We start from the raw sequence: 24,028 nt of genomic DNA, 5'->3' as shown, positions 1-24,028 counted from the left end.
CCATTTCCAGGCGAGGGCTGAATAACATTTGGTCTCACGGCGCTCATTACATGTACTGCCTTTGACACTCACCGTCACCCCCGTTTGCAGGGGTGTCATGAACGACTGAACTGGACAACTCTTTCTTCAGTGATAAACCAGGTGTAGTTTGGACACTGAAGACGGCCGTGTTCATGTCTGGAGACCTCGGGGTGAGCGCCTAAATCCTTCATTTGCTGAAGAGTGGCATACAGCAACCACTAGAGCCCCCATGCCCGCCTGTATCACATCTTGCATCCATGCTATAGGAGGTACAACAGGGTGCTAGAGCCTCCATGCCAGCCCGTATCACATCTTGTATCCAAGCTAGAGGCAGTACAACAGGATACTAGACCCTCCATGCCTGCCCGTATCATATCTTGTATCCAAGCTAGAAGTGGTACAAGAGGGTGCTAGCGCCTCCATGCCCACCCATATCCCATCCTGCATCTAAGCTAGAGGCAGTACAATGGTATTAGAGCCTCCATGCCTGCCCGTATCACATCTTGTATCCAAGCTATAGGCGGTACAACAGGGTACTAGAGCCTCCATGCCAGCCTGTATCCCATCTTGCATCCAAGCTAGAGGCAGTAAAACCGGATACTAGACCCTACATGCCCGCCTGTATCACATCATGCATCCAAGCTAGAGGTGGTACAACAGGGTGCTAGAGCCTCCATGCCCACACATATCCCATCCTGCATCTAAGCTAGAGGTGGTACAACAGGGTACTAGAGCCTCCATGCCCACCCATATCATATCTTGTATCCAAGCTATAGGCGGTACAACAGGGTGCTAGAGCCTCTGTGCATCCCCCGTGTCAGATCTTGTATCCAAGCTACAGGTGGTACAACAGGGTACTAGAGCCTCCATGCCAGCCCATATCACATCTTGTATCCCAGCTAGAGGCAGTACAACAGGGTACTAGAGCCCCCATGCATCCCCCGTGTCACATCTTGCATCCAAGCTGGAGGTGGTACAACAGGGTACTAGAGCCTCCATGCCAGTCCATATCACATCTTGCATCCAAGCTAGAGGCAGTACAGCAGGGTACTAGAGCCCCCATGCCCGCCTGTATCACATCTTGTATCCAAGCTGGAGGTGGTACAACAGGGTACTAGAGCCTCAATGCCCCCCCGTATCACATCTTGTATCCAAGCTATAGGCAGTACAACAGGGTACTAGAGCCCCCATGCCCGCCTGTATCACATCTTGTATCCAAGCTAGAGGCGGTATAACAGGGTACTAGAGCCTCCATGCCCGCCCGTATCACATCTTGTATCCAAGCACGAGGCGATACAACAGGGTACTAGAGCCTCCATGCCAGTCCATATCACATCTTGCATCCAAGCTAGAGGCAGTACAGCAGGGTACTAGAGCCCCCCATGCCCGCCTGTATCACATCTTGTATCCAAGCTAGAGGCGGTATAACAGGGTACTAGAGCCTCCATACCCACCTGTATCAAATCTTGTATACAAGTTAGAGGCGGTACAACAGGGTACTAGAGCCTCCATGCCCACCTGTATCACATCTTATATCCAAGCTAGAGTCGATACAACAGGGTATTAGAGCCTCCCTTCATGGGGTCAGTTTTCACAATAAATGATCCTTTTGCTCTGATATGTAATCACTTATAACAACGTTACAATCACACAGAGAAAGTGTCATTGAATTCCGATAACTTTTAGGGGCGGGATTGTTGTTTTTTTGTTCTTTTTCAATGTTTGCACTAAAGCGGCACTGTTAAGTACATCACATCACCCCATGACGTGCATGATGCAGCCCCAATTGTTGCATCTGATCCCAACCTCAATGGAGCCCATGCGGCGCCAAGCTCCAGCATCCACACTGGTGACTGGATGATACTTTGGGACTGATTATACAAAGTTGTTTTACTGTACGTTATGATTTGTATTGTGTATATTATTTTTAAGGTGTGAGCATATGCCTGATCTGTGATTGTAATAATGAAGGTTGGGGGAGTGTCTCATAAATGGGTGTGGCATAAGGTGAAAATTTGCATACATCACTTCACTTTTTGACGCCCCTTCTTCAACGTTGGTAAGTATGGTAAAAGGGTTTACTCCAATTGCGTCTCATTATGTATGACAAACAGCTATAACAAAACATGAGGTTCAGCAACTTAATAGTTGTGGTGTACACACAGGCCGTTAAGGTTATTAGATGAGTAGAATACATTCTAACCCTTCCTTTCTTCATTCGTCAATATCACCTGCTCATATATGTATCCTCCTGTATTTTTGGAGGGAGTGGGGGGTCTTTTAACAAAAATGGGATAATTCAAACCAAGCAGAGACATTTTTTACAGTTATCATTGGATGAGTGGATTGTAATACTGACATTTTACCACTAGATGGTACTAGTGCCATTGTGGAAAATGTTACAATATTATGGCACGATGTGATAGAAACTGTATAGTGTAATCATTTTATATACTGCTGATAGTCCTCGAGACCCTTCCATAATTATATTAGGAAGTTGCTTCTTATGCAGGTCTCTTACATGATAAAGTAACCTATATACAGCTGAGGGATATGGAGAAGGTTGCAAGATGCGCACAAGTTCTCGAACAGGGGTGTAGTTATGGGGGGGGGGGGGGGGGGGGAGAGTAATCACCCAAAGGGGCCAAAGTCCCCTCTGCCTCATAAGAAGACCCCAGTATTATATATGGCAGGTGGGGACTCCTGTTACAGATTTTGCATGAGGGCTCAATTCCAAACAGCAGCGCGTTTTTTCTGCAACGCGCAGCTTCAGATAATGTGACTGGGCGATTTTTATGATAATGAGGCTCGGGACTTGACCGAGAAAAATGGTCCATTCACGCGATTTTTAGCACAGCTAGCCACAATTTTTTTGCGTGGCTATCTGTTGCGCGATTTTCATGCCCCTGTGAATGAGCTTTTAAGGCGACTTTTGCCATTTTCTGAGTTTCACCCTCCTTGCTTGTAGTTTTCGCAGTAGACGACTTCCTGGGACAGAGCAGGTTTAATGCGCTATTCATTTGACCCCAACAATTTCCTCCTCTGAAGACCAAAACGTGCCGAATTCAAATTTCCATGAATTACAAAACCCACAATTGGCGAGTGGACAGATGAGAAGACAAGGTATCAGTGTAGTGCGTAACGCCGGTCTGTCCGCCTCTGCTAGAAGCTCTAGGATATACTGGAAAAGAAAACAGAAGTGATTGCAGACGCCTTCCGGATTAAAGACTCTGGAGAAACGGGATTAAGGAGAAGAGAGGGCGCCTCTGTATGCCCTCCGCCAGGAAGATGGTCACACGCAGTCTATTACAGCAGGTCAAGTGACAACCAGTAAGTACCATACAGCCACTATGGGAGGACGCCCAAACTATTTGGCCGTGTCACATGAATTTGCCACGGATTTGGCGTGTAACGTTTGCCGATTCTGTGCAGATTCCACCTCAGAAGGTGGCAAATCCAGCGCATTTCTCTCAAAGGTAATCCACACAGTAGTTCATGCGGCATGGAATTTTATAGACCTGATATGTAACACGAGAAAGTTTTGTCCCAAAACTCAAGGATCGCTTTAAAGGTGTTTTCCAGGACTTCACTGTTGATGACCTATCCTCAGTTGATCAGCGGGGGTCTGCCACTTGGGACCACGCCGATCAGCTACCAGCAGGCTGGTTATCATTACGGACTGGTGAGCTGAGTCAACAGTGAAACGGCCTTGGATGCTAATTGTAGGCAAAGATCCCATTGAATTCAATGCAATACCAACCAGGGCCGTGGACAGAGTTCTCTGCTTCCAACTCTGTCCACAATGATAGCGGGTCCAGTGACCGGGATCCCAAGCAGCGATAGATCATCAGTAGTAAAGTCCTGGACAACTCCTTTAACTCCTTAACACTCCATGGCATGCAGCTACATCATGATGGGGAATCAGGAGCCAATCCTACTCCATACAATGCGGGTGCCGGCTGTTTCTTACAGCTGACACCCGCTCGCAACAGCTACAATCAGCACTTCTTTAAATGTAGCTGTCAATTCTGACAGCAACATTTTAATGCTCCGATTGGGTTGTGGGGGTCTCGAACAGCCCCCGCAATTAGATCTCGGAGTGCTATTCGGTTGCCATGATAGCTGGAGGCCTTCTGGAAGCCCCAGGGAAGCCATGTCAGATTGCCTATCAAGCTATGCCTGTGGCATGGCTTGGTAGATTGCCTACTACAGCGCAGTATAATGTAATACTATGGTATTACAGTACATTATACTGTAGGAGCGATCAAACCATCACAAGTTCTTGTCCCTTATGGGGACTAAAAAAATGGAAAAAACAGTTTTAAAAAGTCTTATTAATTATTACAAAAAGTAGAAGCTAATAAAAGTTTAAAAAAAGCATTTCCCCATACTTATAATAAAAAAATCTAAATTAAAAAAAACAAAAAACACAAATATATTCAATATCAGAATTGCGCTTTTTTTGCTCACCCTATCTCCAAGAAAAAAAAAGAATAAAAAATGATCAAAAAGCCATATGTACCATAAAATGGTACCAACAGAAGCAACAGGATGTCCTACAAAAAATGAGCCCTTGCACAACTATGTCGATAGAAAAAAAAAATCTATGCCTGTCGGTGGCAGAAAGTAATAACATTTTTTTCTAAAATATTTTATTTTTTTGAAAGCAATACAGAAAAAAAATATAATAAATTTGGTATGGTAGTAATTGTACTGACCCACAGAATAACGTTATGTCATTTTTGCTGCCGTCTGTACGCCATATAAACAAATCCCCCACAAAAACGGCAGAATTGTGGTTTTTTTCCCCATAAAATGAATCAGTGCAGAAATGACTCAATGAAACTTTATAAGTGAATGATCAGGATTCCAGATCAGGTGAAAGGCTTTATATGGATTGTAGAAACGCTGTCACTGTATCACCGTGCTGCTATCTCACTGCGACCTTATGGCAAATACATTCACTTCTCCTGACCCAAGATGAACCCTCTCCCTTGGCAGCTCTGATCATTGGCAAGAAGACCTTGATATGGCAGGTTGACTCCCTGCACCGTCCTCAGACAGCGAGAGAATCACATCCAGCCATACAACCTGATCAATTTAACTCTTTAAATACAGGCTCATTGCTCTACAAACTTCTCCCGGGCCATGAAGCGGACGGCTGATGATGAGCCCAGCGGTGCGAGGCTTGAGGGGCTGCAATAGGCTCTGCATTGGTTTCCATCTAGTTATTTCAATCTGTCACCCAAACATAGGAGGGAGTCGATGAAGACTGATGCACTTGGGATCCCATAGAAATAATGTTCATGTATGATCGGAACGAGCATTAAATGTCAGCTCTCCATAGAAGTCTATGGGAGGTGCGCAAATGCACAATTCCATTAAAAAAAAACACATCTGGAACTTATTAGTCTAAATAGCCATTTAAATCAGGGTGCATGCCTGCGTTTGCAAGAAAAGACAGTAAAATGAGCGGATACGCACACAAATCGACCGCGTTCATAGTGCAAGTGCATTGCGCTGAGGCGTTTGCAAAAATGCACATGCCTGTGTGAAATAAGAGCAGGAGCGGCCATCCTTGAATGTACGGGACTGGAGGGTCACTTTAATAAGACAAGGAGGGCCTGAGATAGTTATTATACCAAGGTGATTGTGAGGGCACTGCCACGGCACCCAGGTGGTCACCGGCAGGAGCACAGCTGTAACACAAAGGTGCATTCCTGCCACAACCCGGATTCGGAGGAAACGCTGATCCTGCCAGTTCCCCCCTAAAATATCACCTGCGGCACCAAAATCCTAGTAAGCTGGGTCAGACATCACTATGGACACCTGACAAATATTCTCAGTACCGCCGCTTGTACATATATATTAGGGCATAAATTGGGATTTGCGTAATTTAAAGCTGGGCTACACAGCGACGTGTCGCGCCACAGCAAAAGGTATCATATCTACAAGATGGCTTTGTTTGTCTTACTAAGAAAATGAAACAAAATGAACAATTTGTGTGCACATTGGCGTATTTTACTGTACGTTTTGTCAGCAAGACATGTTCATTAGTGCGCGGCAAACAAAGACGCACCGATTGAAATTGCTAATTAGTCTGACTTCCAGAGGTGTTCTTTTTCCTGCGTTTCATGCGCCTCCTCGCATATTGTGCACGCATTTGCGCATCCTCATTGACTCCTATGGGGACCTTTGGTGCAGAAATATGCAGAAAACTAAAGCATGTTCTATATTTTTTTTTTTGTGCAACCAAACTACACGTGCAAAATATAAGAGTGTGAACGAACCCAATAAAGTCCATGGGTTCTATTCTCTGCGTATTGCACGCGCAGATACACCCGTTCATGTGTATGACATGATTCAAAAGCATGGGGTTTATATTCGTGCGAGATTCGTGCGTCTCCCAAAGCACAAATATCGTACAAGATTCTCGGACATGTGAAACCAGCCTCAATGACTGCCGCACTGACACACTGTAACGCAGTTTTGTGAGTGGCCCTTCATCAAGTTCATTATTACTTTTCCTTCCTGTCTGTTAGCGTTCCGGAAGCCCCGGGGGCGGTTATTTAATTATTTACCACTTTCACGGATGCAACAAAAAGTAATAAAAAAGAAATGAAATTGCTAAAATGTTCCCAGCCCCGGACTGAAGCGGGGGAGGTTGAGTCACGATTCGTGCACTACTGGGGTTTGCGGTCGCTCTCCAGACACAATGCAGCGTATTCGAGGAGTTTTGCATATTCTCTGCCATAGGGAGTAATAAGGAAATATTTTGGCAAGTGCCTGCGAGGATTGCCCTCCTCTCAATATGGCCTGATGATGATGGGAGGGCACAGTAGGGTGTAAGCCCAACCTCCAGGTTACTCCCGGTCATGTAAAGCCTGTGTATCCAGCAGAGCCCAGTAATGCACACACGGGGCAGAGATCTCGTATTGCGCCCACTCAACATCATCCCATTAATTAGACTGATTTAATTACATGTACTCGTGTTGAGATTTTCTGCTCACATGAATTCTGTTGGGAGTTGTAGTTCCACCACAGCAACTGGAGAGCCACATATGAGCTGCCAGGGTGTGATGGGACTTGTAGTCCTTCCATGAATGATGTGTACGAGACAATGCAAAGCTGGACGTAGACAGGAGATTCCTGCTTGTGGGTCTCGATGATGTGAATCCAGGATCTGCTGGCGGTCTTAGGGCTTAAACGTACGACCGTGTTTATTGAGCTTTTTGTGGCCGTGAAAATCACGTCCGCAAAAAATTGGCGAAACAGAATAATTGATTTCAATGGCTTCACTCTCTCGCACGAAAAAAATATACGACTTGCCCTATCCTCCGGCATTTTTATCTTTCTCGCTTGGAGTTTAAACAGTTAAAAAAAAACAAAAAAAAAAACTTTTCGCTGATTCATATGCAAATATGCTCCGTTGCGGTGTGTATATTTGCGCACATGCCCGTGTGTTTAAGCCTTTAGGGCTCATTCATACAGGCAGATGCAATTTTGGACTGCGTGTGTTGCATACATGTTTAGGGCTCATTCACACGGGGAGCTAGGCGTGCAAAAAAAAAAAAATCACACGCTTAAAAAACACGCGACTATTAAAACCAATGGCTTCCTATAGGATTCCTTCATCTGAACGTTCCCATAGGAAACCATTGGTTCTAATGACTGCATGTTTTTTAAGCACGTGATTTTTGAGTGCCAAGCTCCCCGTACGAATGAGCCCTCATAGTGTATGTGCCATCGGTGTGTCATCCGTTTTTCATGCGTGGAAAGAAAAATGCAAGAAGGCCCAATTCTGTCACTTTTTTTCTTGCTGTCCTCTGACAACATACGCAAAAAAACCGCAGTGCGCACACGTGTAACATTTACATATAGGCTGCATTCACACGGGTGCTTGCCAATGTGCGGGATTCAGGGCGATGCAAAGCGGGTTTGATGAAGGCTCCTGCCCACGAGCCTATGCGTATATATACGCTCGTGAGAGGATGACGTGATTGCGAAGAACTGCGCTTCAACACAGCATCTCTAACGCCGCAATTTTTGAGCGCTTTCTGTTTTATTTTCGCACGTTTTAGCATTTTAAACGCACCTCATCACCCACCACAAAGATGGCGCTGCCAATGGTGTGACATGCAATTAAAAATGCTGCTCATTTTGAGCGCCATTTCCTGAACGCACGTGTGAAAGTGGCCTTATGGCGAGGCCTTCTACATTCAGCGCATATGGCAAATAGTTATAGAGCTGCCTACATCTGGTGCATTCAATGGACATAGTCGCCAAACAGGGCGTGAACATGAGACATTGTGTTGTGCCCACGAGAGAATCGCCCCGGCAGACCCTGAACTAGGCAGAATAGTTTGAATTGCTCCTTTAGGGAAGGCGGTAGGGACTTGTTATTTGTATAGTACCAACTAATTCCACAGCGCATTCAGGTAATTTGTTTATTACCCCCCAACAAGCTGAGTACTCATTTTACTGAGCCATGAACCATGTGCAGCACCCCAGTGGGATTACCCCTGACACATGACTACTGTGCAGAGCATACCTCTGTGCAGTGATCATGACTTTGTACGGCCACACAAGAAAAGCCTGTAGTGTGAACTGATACCAATGTGATACTATAAGGTGCTCTCTCTCTGATGGTAGGACTCACTCCATTCACATCCAGACTTAACTTGCTACAGGATATCGCTCCTCTTCCTCCATCTTCACCTACATGGAAGCTGAAGGTGCTTCCATGTGGCTCTGGTAGACAAGATGGAACTCCTTTCCCACTCTCACTCCTCTTATACCTTCACTCACACCACATGACATGACAAACTGATACATTTACATGCAGGCAATGAGTTTATTAGAGTTAAGTTAACCTCTCAAGCGCCGCAGCTGTGCAACACACACACTGGACATGACAGGACAAGCTTTGCACAGTGCATCTACATAGGACAAAACATGTATGGCATTTGTGGAGGGGCAGGATGGTGCTCTGGGCCACTACACATGTGGGGATTGAACTCATAACCTTCAGCCAGGGATTGAACTCACAACCAGGTAGCTGGTTGTGACTGAGAGCTTAAGACTGCATTCTGCTGCCTTAATACTCTGCGCACACGAGGCCCCTTTAAGATAAATGGCGCAGAGTGTTAAGGCAGGACCTGGAATTGGATTTCCCATAATTTCCCAACAATTATGAAGATCTAGCACTCTGTGAGAGATGGAACCCTTCAGGTGGAGCCGATGAGAGTCAAAACCTTTAAGTGCACTTCATGGAATGCTATTGCTATATATAATGTTTTTTTGCATTTAATTTTCAGCAGAAATTTGAGCAGTAAGCAGAATTTTCCCCCCCGCCACCCCCTCTACCAAAGTTACCAGGAAATATATGAGATTAATAGAACAAAGCTTTCAGTGAGTGCTTGTCACTATGGGAAAGTAACGATGGCTTTGAACTTGCACAACAAGAACAATAAACCACGGAAAGCAGATTATGAATTGACAGGTTCCATTTATGGTTTATTTCACTGCCGGTTTATAAAATGCTGATGTTGAGAAAACCATGACTACTGTATTTCATAGTGGAATTTTCCATATTTTGTGGAGTTTACAGGGCAGGTATCATGGCCTATTGCTTTACCGTCCCATGGTGATCTGGTAAATAGGTCCTATGTTTGTGAATCTTTGGGTGGGGTAATAGATGGCCCACCGTCTTCAAGCTCCTGGGCCCTAATGCAAAATGTGTAAGAGGCCCTGCCTACCCTCATATGCCATTATTGGACCTCTTGGCTACCGTATACACTAAATGGCCCCTTTATGAGAGCTGCTAGACCTTTCACGATTGGCGCTTCCCTGTATGGAAATTAGATCTGTGACCCCGAAGTGCAGCATAAAATCACGTGACAAGTTTTCCGTGGATTAGTTATAGTGTGAATCCACATCAGATGGGAAAATCCAGCGATCTGGGTGACTTCCAACGAGGCCGGGTCATCGGTGCTAGACTAGCCGGGCTGGGATGTCACTGCCAACCGTGTGGGGTTTTCTCCTGCAGCAGTGGGAGAGATATACAGAGACTGGTGTGATCAAGGAAAAGCATCTAGCAAAAGGGGATTCGTTGGATGGAAACAACTCGGCATTGAAAGGGGTCAGAGGAGGATGTCAAGAATCGTTCTGATGAAGAGGCACTGCATAACAAAGCATGTCCAAATACAGAACTCGTATGTTCCTTAGCACGGATGGACTATAACAGCAGACGACCAGTTCCAACACCATATCTAAGAAAAACACAACGGCGAGACTCCAGTTGGCAAAAGAGCGCAAAAATTGTACTACTGAGCAGTGGAAAAGCATATTCTGGTCAGATGAATCCAGATTTCTGTTGCCCAGTGCTGATGGGAGGTCAGAATTTAGCGCAAGCAGCATGAATCGATGACCCCTTCCTGTCAGCCGGTCAGAACATGTCAGCACCTCCATCTAATTTGTGGCAACTACAACAAGCTTCCTGTCCGCAGGGGCCGATATTCCTGCAGAATGTTTCAACACCTAATGGAATTTACGCCAAGACAGACTGCTGCAACTCCAAAGCCCAAAGGAGGTCCAACACGCTACTAGATGAGGGTCACTAATAAAGTGGCCATTCATTGTATATACTTGCGTATCATTTAGCTAAGGGTGCGGGCAGACGAGCGTAGGTGTATTTACGTTCGCACGAGTGCAACGTATAATCGCCCGAGCGATCGTTTTTCACCGATCACGACCAGAGCTAGAAAGCGTATTTTCGTTTGTTCCTACTTTGCAAATGGTCTTTTCGGCCATCGAATATGCATTGGTGCGTATTTCGGTCGCATATGTTCCATTTTTTTTTCGAATTGCCGTTTTTACGCGCCGTAAAATCGCCCATGTGAACGAATACATTCAAAATTATTGCCTCAGATGGTCACGTATATACGTTTGGTCGCAAAAACGCGCCGTTTATGCGCTCGTCTGCCCGCACCCTAAAAGATTGCACCAAATGAATGCAGTTTTTTTTCGGACTCATTACTACATGAACACATGCCAACGTCCAACACATCGGACACGCAGGGCATGCGGGTATTGCAGGTAGGGACTTGGGAGGTCAGGAGTGAGTAGTACTGGCCCTCCTACAGGCTGTACGTCTGGAAAAGGCGTCATATTGAATATTGGGGTTAACATAACTGCGCTGTATGAATAACGGAGACTGCTTAGTTTTGGAAGGACAGACCAGGACTGAGTGACGTACAGCGGCAGGAGGAGGACTGCTGAGGTCAGGGATACGGGGTTGTCAGCTGTGGGGCTTACACACAACCACGTAATGTTCGTCTCAGCTCTCACTAGTCATCCCATTTGCATGTTGCAGCTGTAATGGCAACAATAACCAGAAGAGAAAAAGTTCTCGGCTGATCCGATAATTTTATGACTCATGGAACAGATTTATTTCCAACCATCAGTAACATTAATAATGAATAAAATAAGAACTTTGCGTCCATTATGACGGTGCAGCCTCGCAGGGGGAGCCTCTTTCAGTACATATAGCGTCTGATGGAAAATGCCTCTATATAGACTGGGAGGTATATGGCGGTATAGTAGAGCATTCATGCACCACTATGACAGTTCTGTTGTGGCTCTATGCAGGTGTTAGTATAACGATGCAGGATTCAGTATACGATGCAACTATTGAACCCCCACGATATGATCGCAGGGTCCCGATGGATTGCTACGGCACCCGGAGGCTTGAATATTGCCTACAGATCTGCCGACTACTGTGCCTATGAGGCTCAGCATCTGACTGAGCTTCATAGGCAATATAATACACTGCTATAGTGAAGTATAGCAGTGTATTATAAGAATGATCAAGTGTGGTGAAATTCAAGCCCCCTAGTGGGACAAAAAAAAGTTTTAAAAGTATTTAAAAAAGCTAAAAAAATATTTAAAATAAATAAAACCCCTTGTTTTCCCCTTAACTATTTCACGGCCGTCTGATATACGTTACCATCTGAGCTGTCTTCCCCCTTCCTTCCCCCTCACCGGCTCTCTGCCTCTCTCCTCTCCTCTGGCTGCTTGCAATGGGAGGGGGTGGGACTGGGCTCTCTGCCTCTCTCCTCCCCACCAGCTGTTTGCAATGGGAGGGGGTGGGATGAGGGTGGAGCTAAGCTCCGTCCCACCCCCTCCCATTGCAAACAGCCGGAGGAAAGGGGAGAGGCAGAGAGACGGTGAGGGGAAGGGAAGGGGGAAGACCGCTCAGATGGTAGTGTATATCGCCTGGCCGTGAAAACTGCGACCGTTATTCGCTCCTGTGAATAAGCCCTCAGGGCTTAAACAGACGACCAAGATTTTGTCCCCTTTGGCGGGCGTAAAACTCACGGCCACAAAATGGGAACAAATTATTGATTTCAGTGGTTTTATTTTCACTGGCAGGATTCTCGCACATTAATACTACGCGAGAGAAAAGATACGACTTGCCCCATATTTCCCATACACATTAAGGGCAAAAACGCAACGGCGGATGCGCTAATACGCTCGCCGCTACAGAGCGCACTAAAGCAGGAAACTTTTTTTTTACTATTCAAACTCCGCGCTAGTGTTTGTGAGTTGGGAAAAAAAAAGTTTTAACGCACGAAAATCTCGATAGTGAAAACGAAACCATTGAAATCAGTGGTTTTGTTTCATCCCGTTATGCAGTCGAGATCTTCAAGCCCGCATAATGGGACAAAAACACACTCATTTGTTTAAGCCCCAAAATCCACGGCTTTTTGCCTCTGTTTTTGGCGTGGATCCGCACACGGAATTTGCCCTGTCAGAGCTCTTTCAGAGGAGCAGAAGATTTCTACCAGGACGCAGCAGAATTCGCCATGATGGAATTCCATATCAAAATCAGTATGGCTAACTGCGGATTTTAATGTGGAATCGCAGGCTGATTTAAGCCATTTTCATTCTGCTGCAAAATTCACACGGAGTTATACGGATTTTGGTGCGAAATCTACCGTGACTTGTGGTGTGTAATATGGAAAATTCCACCTGTGTGAAAGACCCCTATATGGGCAAAATCCACATGCAGAATTCCAATGCAGAAAGGACGTGGAAACTAAAAAAAAGTGTCGTTCAGATTTTCCCTGTATCACATAATGGGTGAGTTTTCTGCATTCTCCCATTTTTCTGTCTTGCGACACCACTGCCAGAGGTAAATCACACATGTAAATAGACCGATTGAAAACAATAGGTTCTTTTTTCCATGTGAGTTCTGCTAGAGAGAATCAGGCACAACTCCCAGCACTCTAGTGGACTGAAACTGGATGCAGAGAGAGTTCAGCTCTGAAGGCTGCAGAATTGCAGTGGCTCAATGGGTTCTACATGTAAACTGTATACGATCCCCGACATAATGTATCCCTCCCTGGACATCTGATGTGTAATGTCACACTGGAAAGAAAGTCAGCAGACAGACCGCGTTGCGTGGCCGCTGCTGGAGGTGTAGTTCCCATTCATTCTCTCCTACACCCTTTCTGATGGGCGTGTGAGAGGTGTGACCAATCAGCGCGCAGCATCGGCATACTATATAACCAGCCGCGATCTGCCGATGGATCATGTGACCGGCGCCAGAGTATTAACGGCCGGCAGCTGGATACATTGTATCAGTGTGTTCTATCCATCAGCCCACCCTGCTGGCAGCGGCTATGCAACGCTTCTATGGTTTGGTATGGATGTGCCTGCTGCTGGCAGTGCCAACTGGAGAAGCCTCAGTGCTGTCTGAGGAAGGGCTACTGAAAGGTGAGCAGCTTCTTGGATTTACTAATTGGGCTGTTCTAATGACCCCCTATAGAGAACATGAATGGGGAGCAAGCAGTACACGTGGCTGTATAGTCTTCCCTCTGTGCTGGGGTTGTACATGTGTCTTAAAGTGTGAGCCACTAGTGTTTTATGTTATCAGCCACTTACATTTGGTTAATGGGAGGGATTAATTGCTACTAGTATTGAGGTGTGGTGTTCATTACCTGAGAGATATGCTTTGTAGTAACGATTAAAACTTGCTGTACCATGGTGTATATGCATTATATTAGTGTATACCATGGCAAGGTTAGTTACAACTTGTATTGTGAGTAGGGTTTATTTCTGTAGCTTATTATTGGACTTCTGTTTGCATTGTCCTATAATGGATGGGACACTTAGTGATAGATCTCTATTACACTTACCCTGTATGTCTGTTAGTGGGGGGTGGAGGGGAATGAGAAAGCCATATCCAATGCTACATTTCAATACTGGTGTCCTATATTGAAACAATAGTGTGGTGCACCTGGAACATTGATTTCAATTGTGTTGTGGCTCCTGAGGAAGAGTAAAATCCAACTGCAAAGTTGAAGCATAGCTTTGTGTCTCTGACTTGTGAGGCCACTGCTAAGACTGAAGTACTTAAGTGGCCTCCTTCTGCTACAATAGGGGCTGATCCTCTAGGAAGTCATCCACCATGGTCTGCAGGAGACTCAGGTACGGTTCTGAAATGAACAATGGTGTAACAAGGTGATCGTGCCGAACTCCAACCTGCATTGTCTTCTGACTGGGTTGTACACTTAGTAGTAATTTGCACTGTATCTCCACTAAAGTGGTGCTCTGCCGTTCATTAATGTAGTCCCAAAATGATGTCGTCAGCCATGCACTGTTGAATGATTCTATACATGTAGCAGGAGGTCGCATTGCGTACACTTTCCTTACTTCAGTCACAGCAGTGCTTCCATAGGACTTGGAGAAATGCACAAAGTGGGTTTCTCACATGCTACACTTCAACTTTGCAATTGGGTTTCATTCTTACAGGGGCCACAACAGAAAATTGAAATCCATGTTCATAGGCTCACGTATCCATGCCTTCCTATTCAAATATGCTATGGTTTTAATTTAGGACCTTAGTATTGATGTATAGCATTAGGTTAATCTTTCTGATTGTATGTCTTTCTATCTGCAGTTTCTCCACTGTCAGATATCTAATAGTACTGAAATCATGACATGTTGGTGCTAATTGTGCTCAGAAGGGAGTTGGAGGAAACAATGAGACTAGGAGATTAACCCGCATGGTGGTGGCCCAGACATCTGAGACCAATCTGGTGTAGAGTAAGCTCCAGAGAATTGAAGCTTTCACTGTCATTTTTGGATGCACACTGCGTTTGCATGAGACATCTGTGGGACACCCGCAACAAAAGAGCGATTTGTTCTGTGCACCTGTAACTCGTGCGCCACAAAATAGATGCTGGTAGATGATGATAGGGAGGGCATGTCTGTTAGGGGTAATTAGCTATTCTGAAGTTAATTAACCACTCGGTTGACAAGAATTAAATAGCAGCTGGTAGGAAAAGGGTGAGGGGTAAGCGGTTGTCCAGTGACACTTTATGTGTATATTTGTGGTTACATTAAGATTCTTGTAAGTGTATTTAATGTGCCTAAATGACGACACTGGTTAAGTCACATGACTACTATGACAAGTGGGTCATCCAGTTCTCTCATAGGATTGGTTTCTGTCTGGGTGTGTTAGTGATGTAATAAGCATTCTATATGCCTGCAGCTAGAACTATGGCTTATGTATACAGGAGTGCAGTATCTATATTCTACCTATGAGGGCAGTAGATGCACTCTTGTTAATCGCTTCTTGATGTGATCTTAAACTTGGTGAGTTGTTCTGTACTTCTATAACAAAACAATAGAAGTCATGTGTATACAAGATCCATATGAGTTAATTGACCTCCTTTTGTAACCAGTCATTAACAAGCTTTTATAGGAAGATGGAGAAAACTGGTTACTTTTACTCCTGAAGCTCAGATGACTAGTGCATTGTTTCTTGGCTCTAGCAACTTTAATGTCTTTATTGCAGAGGACACAATTACTATCTTATTGGAAGGTGCAGATGAAGACTTGACTCCTAAAAGACCTCAAATACAGTTCAATGCCCGCTTCTCTAACAATCCCGATGAGGGCTGTTTCTTGGACCCAGAACAGGACGAGTGCCTGCAGAACTGTCACTACAACTCATCAGCAAAGACTTTCATTGTCATCCATGGGTGGACGGTATGTTCTCTAGATACCTACTGTATTGTCAGGCAGATGGATATGGATCCGCCTTGCCACACATCAATTTGGCTGTGGGCTATCTGAGGTGGTAGAACCTGGGGAATTCTAGCTTGCACGCATTTGTAGTCACAACTGTGTGGCTGCTGACGTTGCACTGGGTCGAGGCATGTTACCTAGTTGGTCAGGAAATAAGCAGAAGTTAGGGATTTTGGCACAAGTGTGTAAAGGGGGGGGGGGGGCAAAGGTCAGGGTGGGTAGGAATTAGTAGCAGAGTCCAGAAAAGGGGAGCCAGAAGTTGGGATAGGTAAAACTAGGAATACACTAAACTAGGGCTTTGTCGCAATGGTAAGGAGACCAATTGCTTGGGCACACACAATGGTGAAGGATGGCTAATATAGCAGGTGTTAGCTGAGGATTAATGCAGGGGACAGGAGCATATGTGCATCTATAGGCAGAGATGTGAGGGCAAATGGTGACATGGGAACACCATGTGACCAGCAGCATCCACCTGCAGCTCTCTGAGCAGGTGAGGGGCACTATAGCATGTAAGCTTTAATGATGTGTATCTTGGGGATATATGTAGTCTTCACTGAGCGGAAGCTACAGCTTAGACCAAGAAGGAAAACTGGGGAATCGTGTCATAGGGTAAAGCAACTGGTGAAGCTATAGTGAAATCTGGATCCCAAGTGAATTAAGCTTTCCAGAAGACACTTGGCATATGTTGTTGTATTGCTAAACCTCTATTCCTTATCTTCAGATGTCTGGACTATTCGAGAGTTGGCTGCATAAACTGGTGGAGGCTCTTCAGCAGAGGGAGCCGCATGCCAACATCATAGTCGTTGACTGGATGTCTCTTGCTCATCAACTTTACCCTGATGCTGTTAATAACACAAAGTTGGTTGGAAGGGAAACTGCTGTTCTAATAGACTGGTTACAGGTGAGAATGTGTCATATTTATACATGGTGGTATCTGAAATTCTAGAGTCTGTTCATATGGACTGTTATACAGTTATGGTCAGTTGTCTGTTGTAAATGCATGTTGCAGCCATAGACCTGTATTAATATGTAAACTATTGAGCAAAAGTGGAGCTGAGTGCATCAAGAATTTCACATTTACCAAATTCTTAAAGGGGGTTATCCCACTTCTAGCTGTTCTGCTGCTGGAAGCTGACAGTTCTGTATATTGTGTAGTAGCCTGCAGTACCAACCTGGCCCAATATAGTCCTTTTGACATGAATGGGACTTGGCCTGTAGTACCATCTTGTCCCTGTCTGCAGCAAAAAACACTAGAAGGTCAACTAACATGCAAGTCAACCCAACTGTTCTTTACAAAGAATCTGACTGCTACCACTGTACCTTCCTTTTGTATATGACATGGCATTGCCTTCAAATCTTAAGTGTTATACCAGAATTACTAGTTATCCCTATCCACAGAATAGGGGGCAACTTACTGATCATTGGGTCTCACCACTGAGACCCCCAAACATGTCTAACAGAGGTCCCATGTCCCCATCTGCCGGTCACTGTAGGTTCCTCCCCACCCCCAGTGATCTGGAAGTTATCCCCTGTCCTGTGGAGAGGGGATAACTTGCCATTCTTATACAGCTCCTTTAATTGAATAATTCTAGACTTGATCCTCTAACATGACTAAGGTCTCTATCTTGCATAGAACTTAATGTTCCTTACTATTGCCTTACAGGAGAAGGGGAATATGTCCCTTAAAAACGTCCATCTTATTGGCTACAGTCTTGGTGCACATGTTGCTGGCTTTGCAGGAAATCATGTCACAGGAACACTTGCACGCATTACAGGTATGTAAGGTTAGAACTCTCAAACCCTCAGTGTTCAGCTCTTACCTCTGACATCTAGATTGTCTTATGCCCATTAATCTTGATTGGCCAATAATACAAGCATTGCATCTGCTAAATATCACAAGAGCTTATGAGGTTTTGGTGACCAAAAAAGGTCAACTATTAGGCATGTTAACGCTTCCTCAACTTGTGTTCCAGGTTTGGATCCAGCTGGCCCAATGTTTGAAGACGTAGCTGCTCACAAACGTCTCTCACCAGATGATGCTGAATTTGTAGATGTTCTTCATACTTACACCAGAGAGGCATTAGGAGTTAGTATTGGCATCAAGATGCCCATTGGTCATATTGACATATATCCCAATGGTGGTGATTACCAACCAGGATGTGGCTTGTCAGATGTTCTTGGGGCACTAGCATATGGAAGTAAGTAAATACAGTAGTTGATACAATGTCTCACAGCAGAATAGCTGTATAGAACTAAGCTGCCTGCTCCTATATACAAGAATAGAACTGCTAGACTAGTGGATTTGCTCTAAGACTTTGTGGATACTGATACTGTGATATTCCCTTAATCAGACTTTGGTGAAGCTGTAAAGTGCGAACACGAGCGCTCAGTGCATCTGTTTGTGGATTCTCTCATTAACAAAGACAAGGAGAGCTTCGCCTTCCAATGCACGGACTCCGGTCGCTTCAAGAAAGGAATTTGCCTGAGCTGTCGCAAGAACAGATGTAATGCCATTGGTTATAATGCCAAGAAAAGCACCAGTAAAAGAAACAGCAAAATGTACTTGAAGACCCGAGCACAGATGCCATACAAAGGTAAGACCGAGACCATACTGGATAGGTGGAAAACAAAGATTAGTGGGCCAGATCTCCAAAGTATATACAGTCTACAAGAACTACATCCGAAACTCTGGTTCTTCTAATACCAGGAAAGGGAACTATCTTTGGACTGGAGGCATTTTAGCTTCTTGCTTTCCATGCAATCTGTAGTATGGGTGCAGTTTGACTCATGCTTGCACAATTAGGAGGTTATTGTCTAGCAGATGGGTAGCTATGCAATAGTTCAGGAGAATACTACGTCTTTGCACTACCATGAGCCTGACAACACTGTAGATGACATGGGGAAAGGATGGTTATAAAGAGTACAGCGGTCTTGAGGGTAATGGGTATACTTTAAAAGCAGACTCTTTATTCCATTTTAGCTAACTTGATTTTCTGGTTATGTTGCCTGACCCTGACCTCTACTGTGGAATTGTCTTTTTCAGTTTACCACTACCAGCTCAAAATGCATATCTTTAACTACATGGATGAGCAAGAGACTACTGAACCCACTTTCTCAGTCACCCTAGTTGGAACTACAAACGATTCTATCCCTCTGTCTTTAAATGTGTAAGTATTCACTGGATATGCATGATGACTTGTGTTGGCATACCCCAGCTCCATCCTTTGGTCCCACTTCAACTTAGTTATAATTTTTTATTTTTTTTTCCAGACCTGAGGAGATCGGATTCAACCTCACCAACACTTTCCTGGTATACAGCGAAGAGGATATTGGTGATCTCCTGAGCATCAAGCTGAATTGGGAAGGGACTAAGCAATCATGGTTCAGTTTCTGGAGCTCCAGTTATTGGTTTCCAGCCCAGAACAAAGAAAAAGAACTACATGTCCGTCGCATCCGTGTGAAGTCAGGAGAAACCCAGCAGAAGTGAGTATCTTGGTCCAGTCTGAGACTGGTGGAGCTGGTCTTGACTAGACTACTATCTATAAAGAATAGTTGTTCAGGTAGATCTGGCTCACGGATATAAGTTGGTACAATGTATTAAACGTCCCCTCCACAAAAAATGATCAGGGGATGGATATTAAAAGTGACACTATAGCAACTGGCTGATCATTAGGTCAACTTTGAAAAGGAGCAGTCTTGACAACACACATCTTAGTGGTGCCTACAGTCATCTAAGGCTTAGCAGATAAATGGTTACAACTAAACATAACCCACTGGTATGGAATTGGCCATGGAAACGTGACTTGATACATTTGCTCAGTCGACATAACACTTCCCAATAGATCTTGCTAAGCTTATTTGAATTGTTCCCTTCAAGGGTTAAGAGCTAGAGGCCCTTAAAGCGAGCTTCCTGTCTTAGGATAAAGTTCTGTCTCGGGATCTGAGGACCTATATTACAGGCAGTTCTGCCATCCCTTAGATTCACCATTCTGTCTCCTGTACTTGACAATCACAATGGCAAATGCAATCTTCAGACTAACTAATACCCCACAGTGTACTGGTAGACTACAATGCACTTTGCCTGCTCACTGATTGGCTAGAGTTGCTTACATAATCCACATTGGCCAACTGTAGCAGTGCATTAGGTAGTTAGAAAATTGCTGCATCACTCTTGAACAGCTTAAATGGTGACTTTGAAACAGTGGATGGGCGGGGTAGGAGACAAGAACAGCTGCAGGTAATATACTCTACTCTCTCCCTGTTCCAGGGCAGAATTTCATCCCAAAAGCACAGGATCACTTTAACAAGCCATGAATGGCCTCTATGGGTTTCCTACAAAACCTAACATGGTTTATTTGGCACCAATAGCTGATCAAATACACTTCAATCTAAGCGTCTAGACTGAATCCACCCAATAGAGTAAAAGTTGATAAACATCAATCTTTGCTGTCTCGGACTAAACCAACTTTTTAACACTCCCTCGGTAGGTTTACATTCTGTCTGAAAGATTTACATGAAAGTGGTATAGCTCCTGGTGGTGAACTAGTGTTTGAAAAATGCAGAGATGGCTGGGAAGTAAAGAGCCGGAAACGGTAAGAATCTAGCAATGGATACATTTCCCCCCCCCCCCCCCCCTCCTTTAAGAGATCTGCAACAGTTTCCCAAAGGGATTCTGTCACCATGTTCATGAAGTTTGTCTCCCTACTAAACTCCGGGTCGGGGAGCCCAGTGTTTAACATTTTTATAAATGATCTGGAGGAGGGAATTGATGGGAAACTGATTAAATTTGCTGATTACACAATGCTAGGAGGGATAGCTAACACTAGGGAAGAGTATTCAAAAGTATCTAGAAAAGCTTGAACAGTGGGTGGCAACTAAGAATGGTATTTAACAAAGAGCGATGCAAAGTCCTTCATCTGGGCAAGAAAAATGAAAAAAAGCACATATAGAATGGGAGGAATTGGGCTAAGCAGCACCACATGTGAAAGACTTGGGTATACTAATAGATCATAGACTGAATATGAGTCAACAGTGTGATGCAGCAGCCAAAAGGCAAACACAACTCTGGGATGTATTAAGAGAAGCATAGAGTCTAGATCACGTGAGGTCATTATCCCCCTCTACTCTTCCTTAGTCAGATCTCATCTGGAATACTGTGTCTAGTTCTGGACACCCCACCTTAACAAAAAGACAAACTGGAGCAAGTTCAGAGAAGAGTTACCAAGATGGTGAGCGGTCTGCAAATCATGTCCTATGAATGGTTAAAAAATCTGAGAATGTTTAGCTTGCAGAGAAGAGACTTGATAGTGATCTACAAATATCTGAAGGGCTGTCACACTGCAGGGATCAGCCCTATTCTCATTTGTACAAGGAAAGACTAGAAGCAATGGGATGAAACTGAAAGGGAGGAGACACAGAATAGATATTAGATAACTTTCTGACAGTGAGGGTGATTGAGTGGAACAGGTTAGCACGGGAGGTGGTGAGTTCTCCAATGGAAGTGTTCAAACAAAGGCTGGACAGACATCTGTCTGGGATGATTTAGTGAATCCTGCACTGAGCAGGGGGTTGGAGACCATGACCCTGGAGGTCCCTTCCAACTCTACCATTCTAGGATTCTCCCTACATGCAGAATGACGGCTCTCAATACACAAGGGAGGGAGAAGCCAGCATAGCCCGCCTCCACGACTTGGCTCAGCCGAATTTCATGAACCTTGTGATAGAATCCCTTTTAAAGAGCCAAAAGAACACATGTGATTTAATGATGTATGGAGGCTCTCATAAATTCCCAAAGGTCCTATTGTTGGGCCAAACGTCTAACCTGAAACCATTACTTAACCTATTCATTTCCCTACCAGGGTGACCTTATAACATCACTCATCCATCACATGGGTTCTGCACTTATTAAATCATACTGTTGGAAGACGCTACAACCAAGCGAACTCAGCAACAAGACGTCTGTCTATGAAGCACTGAAAACTATGCTGCTTATTTTATTTAAGTCATGGATCCTTTAATGAATTGACATTGGACAATGCAGTCATTGGCATACTACTGGGGTCTTTCTTCACTATGGTCCTTTCATGGAGACTTTAAAGACGTTTACATTCCTCCTACCCCTGTATATGAACTGTTGCGAAGAAGGAAGTTTTTCATGAAAGTCCATTTTGCATTAATGAGATTATAATAATCTGCTGCTGTTACTGTATGTTACAAACCTGCTACTAATGAGGCCCCACCTTAATTCGTCATACGATTACCCCATCCCTCACTTTTTGTAAATCTCAATCTAGACATCTATATATTTATATTGTTTTTTATACACTGAGCTATGGCAAAGACTGTGACTGTCATTTTTATTTATAATGGTTTTGGTTATTAAAATTTGTACACAGAAGATCCAGTTGTCAGTATTTTATACTGTAGTAGCGCCACCACATTGTGCTCAATCTACTGGGCTTCTTTCTCTTTCCCCCTCATATGGTTAATGGTTCATGCAATAACTGTTTCAAGATGGACTCCAAGAAGCCATTTCTTCCCTAGGCATTTCCATAATCTATATTGCATCCTTGATGACATCATTGTGTCTTGGTATCCATTGTTGGTGCTGATCAGATGACATTGTCCTCTTGGTTTGTCCTCCATTCAGAGTATGAATTGAGCGCTTTTAACTTTATTACGGACTGTCATCTGTTTAGAGTATTCGACATAGAGCTGAGCAGCATGGTGCTCTAATTCCAAAGTTCGAGGTAGTACAAGTCTAAGGTGATGACTTGACAGGTCTGGGTAGCCCATGGTCCTGGAAGGCAAGTTTAGTCCCATGATGCTTATCAATGATCAAGGTGTCATGTACCTTGGGATGTACCATGAGCGAAGGGTTTCTTGTCACTGTCCATATTGCACATGTTGTAAATACCTGTATATACGTTGTACATACACATTGCTGCCTATACCCATTCCACCTCAGTTAATGTACAGTCATCTCCAACCTCCATCAAATATAATTTATGAAATTTGTGTAAATGACTTTTTGCTGCATTTGACTATGCTGTTTTATTTATTCAGATCTTGTATGTGTATTAATGTCATATTTTGACTATTTAAAATAAATATAACTTTAGTTACAAGTCTCATAGCTTATTTTTGGCACAGCTTAGGAATTTCTTTGTAGGAAGCTATCCTTGATGCAGTAGGTAGATGAAAGGTGGGTGGACTTACCCCTGGTTGCACATCTATAAGGCACAAATGCCCCAGGCTAGGTTTGCTAACTGCTGGGCAACAGGTGGCAGCACAAACAGCCCAATATCTGTTATATGGGAGTAGTGGATTAGCCCAAACTTCTATTTGCTGGGTATATGCCTGACAACGGCAAATAAAACTTTTTGCTTTTGAGAAGCATATAGAGGCCTCTTAGTTAAAAATGGAACCTGGGTCCCCTATCAACCAAGACCGCAACCTCAGAATATGAAGTTTTGATAGGTTTTGGCCTCCATGTGGCTTGTTGTGTAGACTCCTGTCAGATGGGGATATTCTACACAAGTCACACCATATGCCTTTACTAATCTCCATAATGGGGAAAAGTAGAGATCTTTCTGCTTTCAGGCTTTAGTCACACAGGTGTTGTGACTTTTTTGGCCACTCGCATCTTAGCTGAAAATCGTATGAATGAGGGTCGCTGTTAAATCACGTGGTTTTCTTGCCCATTCACATAGCCGGGTGCAGCATATATACACCACAGCCTACAACTCCATCAGCTGGGGGAGATAGTTTACTGGTGATAAACTCCCTCTGCCGGCAGCTCCCATAGGCTTCTATGGAAGTTGCTGGCTGCTCACGGTCAAAAAGATAGGACAAAACCTGCCATATGTAAAAGCAGCTGCCAGAATCTGCCGCATATGTGCTATCTTAA

At 44.3% G+C, this 24,028-nt stretch overlaps 1 protein-coding gene across 1 annotated transcript; it reads left to right on the top strand.

The window, feature by feature from the left end:
- Window positions 1-13,632: 13,632 nt before the first annotated feature.
- Window positions 13,633-23,217, top strand: LIPG (lipase G, endothelial type). Its single transcript, XM_066602569.1, has 10 exons — window positions 13,633-13,800; window positions 15,887-16,080; window positions 16,841-17,020; window positions 17,783-17,894; window positions 18,093-18,317; window positions 18,471-18,713; window positions 19,163-19,286; window positions 19,390-19,602; window positions 20,607-20,711; window positions 21,978-23,217. The coding sequence occupies exons 1-10, from the start codon at window positions 13,707-13,709 to the stop codon at window positions 21,988-21,990; spliced, it is 1,503 nt and encodes a 500-aa protein (XP_066458666.1). The 5' UTR covers window positions 13,633-13,706; the 3' UTR covers window positions 21,991-23,217.
- The last annotated feature ends 811 nt before the right edge of the window (window positions 23,218-24,028 follow it).

Source organism: Eleutherodactylus coqui, chromosome 5 (assembly GCF_035609145.1).
Source record: "Eleutherodactylus coqui strain aEleCoq1 chromosome 5, aEleCoq1.hap1, whole genome shotgun sequence".
NCBI lineage: Eukaryota > Metazoa > Chordata > Amphibia > Anura > Eleutherodactylidae > Eleutherodactylus > Eleutherodactylus coqui.
Note: the sequence above shows the minus strand (reverse complement) of the source record. Positions and strands in the feature narration are given on the sequence as shown.